The sequence below is a fragment of the Nelumbo lutea genome, chromosome 1 (assembly GCF_056320005.1).
Source record: "Nelumbo lutea isolate HS-2025 chromosome 1, American lotus-T2T, whole genome shotgun sequence".
Lineage (NCBI taxonomy): Eukaryota > Viridiplantae > Streptophyta > Magnoliopsida > Proteales > Nelumbonaceae > Nelumbo > Nelumbo lutea.
This window is the reverse complement of record NC_142684.1, coordinates 19124779-19130606: the sequence shown is the minus strand read 5'-3', so window position 1 is coordinate 19130606 and position 5828 is coordinate 19124779. Positions and strand designations below refer to the sequence as shown.

Sequence of the window (5828 nt, the reverse complement as noted above, 5' to 3'; positions counted from 1 at the left end):
GAGCATTTAATTTGGCCCACATCACCAACTAGAGATATCATTTTCAGCCCGGTCTGGCCTAGGCATTCATTAGGCCCAAAAATTTCAGGATTTTGCCTGATTTGCACATATTTATATTATATGTATGTATAATGTTGAGAGAATCGGGTTGGGCATAGAATCGAAGAAGAGAGAGGTTCACAGGTTAGAGGTTTGACCCGTAGTATTTATATTATGGGTCATATAAATACTATATATAATATATTTTACAACTTTTAATGTACTTAAATATGGTGAATGGAAACAAACATGTGAAAATATAGACCATGTGTGAAGTTTTACATCGGTTTGTAGTTACACTAAAAAACAAACATGTGTAAATGCGAACTGACGGTGGACTTTTAATATGTTGAGAACTAGCATAACCTTGAGTAAATTACTTACCCATGTGTACAATAAATCGCTAATATGTGATGGAATAATATTGTTCCCTCAATAATGTCACTTTTTTGGACAAATCAGTCATTGTGCATCATTACTTAGGGAATAAAAGAACACAGGTATGTGCTCTTATCCGGATAGGTGCATTTATATAGATAAATCATTTATCGAAACACAAACGAGGCCTTCGTATCTATTCTTAACAGTTCTTCAGTTATTTGTATCACATGACAGCATGTGTGACATAATTTTTTAAAATACCAAAGCTACTTTTTTAACATTTTTAAGACCATTTTACCTTGATTGTCTTCCCAGTAACAACAAAAATTTATTCATCTTCTTTGGCAACAATGACGGTCTAAAACAAGGTTTTTAAAACCGATCCAAACAACAAACTAGTCAAGGGTCCGATTCCTAGGTCAAACGGTCCGATCGTTCGAATCTAACGGACGACCCGTTTTGACAAAAAAATTAAAAAATAAAACCGGCCAAACCGTTGAACATCTCGAACGCCCAGGTCAGTGGTTTATTGACCAAATCAACGATTTTAAGGAAACAACAGTTCTAGGGTAAAACAGAATCAATCACCTGACCGTTCCTGGTTTTTTTGATCCGACCATCCAATCTAGTCTGGTTTTGAAAACCATGGTCTAAACTCCGGTTTTGAAAATCATTCTTCTCCGACAAATGACACCATCTTCTTCGGTAACGTTCTTACATATAACTTTTTCTATGAAAATTTGAAAAGCATTAGGCTCAGTTAGGCTGAATTTGGAAAGAGTACAAATGCAAATGCAAATATGTAGAGCGAAAAAGTTCATATATATTTGTATTTATACTTCTTTCAAACTAAGCCTTAATTATATATAGATTGAACATGGTGCCCAATCACATGAAAATATGATTTAGAGAGTTCTATTTGGTCATGGCTAATCAACCCCCCACAAGGAATTTTGATAAATACCACCTGTTTGGATTTCATTGGTTACAACTTACAAGTTAGTTTATCCCGTATCATGAATTTCCAAAACATCTTTGATCTGACGTGAAATAGCTTCTGATGTAGGCTCGTCTCAGTGGTTTGTACAAGGAGACACTAGTTCCGCAAAAACTTATGAGAGCTCATCACGCCTCCTCTCATTCGATTCCGACAATTCGGAAGATTCAGACACATATCAGCGAATGGCTAGCACTCCATCATCCACCTCTTCAAGCTCTGTCCCCGTGCTCATGGATTCGAACTTCTCTCCAGAATCTCAAAGACTTTGGGAATTAGCTCAACAGCTCCGTCTCTACAAGCCTCCTCCTTCCACCGACGACGAGGACGAGATCGAAGAAAACACAGGGAAGGTCGTTTCTCAGGTGGGTTTTTCTCAATCTGCAACATCTTTTACTCAGTCCGAAAGATTCAGACCGAAGAGAGCAGCCGTCCTTGTTTGCCTATTCGAAGATGATGTTGGAGATCTCCGAGTCATCCTCACTAGGCGCTCGAAGAGACTCTCCACTCACTCAGGTCAGAGGAGACGAGATGAATTCATCGTTCCGTACTCATTATCACGGAACCAGTTGGGTTTCTTCTTGAATTCTGTGAAATCAAGGTCGATGTCTTTGTTTTAGGTCAAGTTGCTTTGCCAGGAGGGAAAGCTGAGGCGGGTGATGCAAATGACACAGATACGGCTTTGAGGGAAGCCAAGGAAGAGATAGGGTTGGATCCTTCCCTTGTTAATGTTGTGACTGTTCTCGAGCCCTTCTTGACTAGGGTATGTTGGAGGTTGAATTTCGACTCTCTTTGGGTTCTTTACTTTCATTTACTATTTTGTCAGATCTCAAATCTGAAGAATTTCGAATGAGATTAAGATTGAATTTTGAATGGTTTCTATTTCTCAATTTGGTTTAGGTTTGAAGTTGCTCTATTTCTCCTCTGTTGCCTAATTGGCTATAGTGCTACTACTTGCAATCACGATCAAAATCTCAACTTTATATTGGGGATAATGAATCGGTAGCTCATTGGGTTTTCTTAGTTTGTTATAGGAACGCAGGACTAGTTAGAAAAAGCTAATGCGATCATGACATATTGTTGGCATTTTTTTCTTGATATGAGAAACAAGTGACAGATAAAGGAGGTCAGATACAAGCATAAGTTGTAATACTTCATATACCCCCGCATTCCATTTTCGGCCACTTCTCGATTTTCTCATAAAGTAAACAACAACCTTTCTCAGAGTCCCATGGATATGATATTTTACAGGTCATGGAATTCAATTCACAATGGAACATAACTTTCTAATCCCTCACCCACAGGCAATTTTCCAATGATACTCATCAGGAAAATTCAGTTCATTCACTAGGCTTGCAACAGTGTTGTGTAAACAATATCATAATTATCAAAAAACAAAAAAAAAAAAAAAACTCTTGCTGTTTTTTCATGCCAATTTTATGGATCTTGTCCCCACGCATAGATAATTCAGTGAACAGTACTGTAAATGCTTTCTTCCCACTTCTACCTCAAAACGCACTCCTGATCTTTTGGTTACCTATTAGCTGGATCTATTGCTGGATCCCAATAGGAATTCACTTTCAAACGTGTAATTGCAGACTGCCTTGCAAATACAATGTGTGGTCTGTATTTGCACACTTGTAGGTGCATTCCTATTGGGGATCCAACAATGAATCCATCCATAGGCCAGGAGATCTTGATGCCTCATAATGATCCATAGTACATAATGAGCTACACGGTAACTGTATTCTACATTTCTACTGCCCCAAGGCCCCACCTATTTGATCAGTGAATGAGTGATGTTCTTCCATAGATATTGTCTATGGTCGGTGTTGTGTGGACTCTCCTGAAAGAACAAAGCTTCTTGTTTGACTAGCATCAGATTTCAGCACTCTGTTGGTTCTTCAGGGCACTTCTGTGTATCATTTTCTTTTTGTCTCTTTGCATGATTGACAAGTGACAATCTAGCATATATAATTTATTTTGTCTTATACAATGTTGACAGTAAATAGCAACCAAGGATAACTAATATATACTCATGGCATTTTCTATGGGAAGATGTTGTAAGAAATCATAAGATACTAAGATAGCAACTTGTGGATGGTAAATGGTTTTCTTTTCCATAGATCAAATTGAAATCCATTGAGCCATGTGGGATCAATCATTTGTAGATTAGAGCAGTTCTCCCACACACCTGGACACAATGAAAGACCTCATTGGACAATCAATATTTTCTTTTTTCTATTTTTGAGCTATAACATTAATGTATTTTGTTAGTATATAAATGTAGTTCAGAAGAGCTAGTAGGAAACTTAGGAATTAAAACAAAAAGATGAATCTGAGGCATATCAAGACCTTAACATGATGTCTCTATGCAAAAAAAAAAAAAAGATACAAAAAGAAACTCTCAGATTGGTAATAAAATCCAAACAAGCTCACTTTTCAAACAGCCTCCATCACAAGGAAGCTTTTTTTTTTTATTTGCATTGCCAATTATCTGACAAACGTTTTGTCTATTTTTTCTCTTGAAAATTGGGACATCTGTTTGTAAATCTGGACAAAATGTTTATTGTTGCTTTTATGACAGCTAGGTGCCATTAGTTGCCATTAGGTGCCACATAAACTGAACAGTAAAAGATGTCTTAACTGTTGGAGGAACATCAAAATGATGTTTTCCCCAATGGATGAGACTCACACAAACCAAGAAAAGTGTTTTATTGATAAACGACTTATCCAAACAGTATTTCAAACTCCACTGGGTGAAATGCCTATGTGGCGCAGAATTGGTGTCAATTTTCTGATAAATGGCAATGGCCAAGATTATCCACAACCAAATTGGGCCCATCTGGGAACCCACTGGAGGGATCATTTTGGAAGCTAAGGCTCAGTTTGGAAGGAGTACACATGCAAATATGTAGAGTACAAAAACCTTATATTTTGTATGCATTTGCACTGTACATATTTGCATTTATACTCTTTCCAAACTGAACCTAAGGATCTAGTCCTTGTAATCTGGCAGCACAGTCTCCTACGGCTCCTTAACTTATCACTATCTACAAGGCCCTCTCAATATAGTTCTAGAAACCAAAAAGTCTAATATCCTGAGTACCTGAGTACAATGAACTAAATGCTAAACATTAAGAAAAATACCTATGAACAAGCATACTATATGATAGAATTATGATATTCTTCTCATGGAAAACAAAAACCTGTATTTACAGTCTTTACACTTCCACCAAGTCAAGTAAATGAGCATGTTACCCTCCATGGAATGGAGGTTAACTCATTCGAGCATAATTCTGATTGTTGGCCCATTCTGAGTATATTTTTCTTTATATTTTTTATTTACTTGTTGTATCCATTCATTTATAAATGTCTTTTGGCCTTGAAAAGATAACTGTTTTCCCGTGCAGGATTTTCTGAGAGTTATTCCTGTGATTGGTATACTTTCCAATAGGCAATCATTCAAGCCCACTCCTAATGCTGGAGAGGTGGAACTGGTATTTGATGCACCTTTAGAAATGTTCATCAAGGTTTTGTCTGCCTTCCTTCTCTTACTGATTTTAGACTGCCCTTTTCATTTCTTCATTTTTGGCACATTTTGAACATATTGTGATGAATCCAGGATGAGAACCGGACCGCAGAACAACGAGAAAGAATGGGGCACAAGTATCTGATTCATTTCTTTGATTATGAAACAGAGAACAAGAAATTCATAATATGGGGTTTGACTGCTAGGATCTTGATTCATGCTGCATCAGTTGTGTACCAGCGGCCACCTCCCTTTCTGGAGCAGAATCCAAATTTCAAATTTATTTGGTCTGTTACTCCAAATGCCACCCTGCCCTGAATCTGTATTATTAGTCACCATAACCTGCATTGGTTGGATCCTGATTTATTCAAGACAAATGGTTGATATAAACCTATGGACTGTACTTTCCATCTTAAATCAAATTGCAGGTGGGGATATTCCTACTATCCGGACTTCTAGAATGAATTTGCACATATTTGGTGATGTCATGACATCTTAAGATCAATGCCTGTGTTAGAATGACTGGTTATGGTGCACAAGGTACATATGCTGGCATCTGGATTCACTTTGTTCAGATTCTAGCCATCTCTCTCTCTCTCTCTCTCTCTCTCTCTCTAATATATATATATATATATATTGTTGACAAGTAGCAAGAGTTTGGATCTGCAGTAAACAAAATGTTGTTTGCATAACTGGGTGTATCAATCTGTGATGGAAAGACTGTCCAACTTGTTTTTAGTGAGCTTAAAACCTAGGCAATGACATTGAATTGGATATCTGCCAATAGTTGACTGGTGTGCTCAGCGATTTGTACAGTACATCCTATCTTAGTGAAAGAGAATCGTAGAGTTTGATGTTTTGCTAATCAGATAGAAATCC

At 37.3% G+C, this 5828-nt stretch overlaps 1 protein-coding gene across 1 annotated transcript; it reads left to right on the top strand.

The window, feature by feature from the left end:
* The first annotated feature begins 1321 nt into the window (after positions 1-1321).
* On the top strand, positions 1322-5395 carry LOC148873820 (nudix hydrolase 22, chloroplastic-like). The gene is made up of 4 exons (XM_088966087.1): positions 1322-1933; positions 2038-2180; positions 4831-4950; positions 5043-5395. Exons 1-4 carry the CDS (start codon positions 1603-1605, stop codon positions 5265-5267), a joined length of 819 nt encoding a protein of 272 aa, XP_088822213.1. The 5' UTR covers positions 1322-1602; the 3' UTR covers positions 5268-5395.
* The last annotated feature ends 433 nt before the right edge of the window (positions 5396-5828 follow it).

Bases quoted from the DNA above. Each gene is read 5' to 3' on its own strand.
- LOC148873820 (XM_088966087.1), top strand. From the start codon at position 1,603: ATGGCTAGCACTCCATCATCCACCTCTTCAAGCTCTGTCCCCGTGCTC. The intron at 1,934-2,037 runs GTCAGAGGAGAC...TCTTTGTTTTAG, and splicing joins GAGACTCTCCACTCACTCAG to GTCAAGTTGCTTTGCCAGGA. The intron at 2,181-4,830 runs GTATGTTGGAGG...TTTCCCGTGCAG, and splicing joins TCGAGCCCTTCTTGACTAGG to GATTTTCTGAGAGTTATTCC.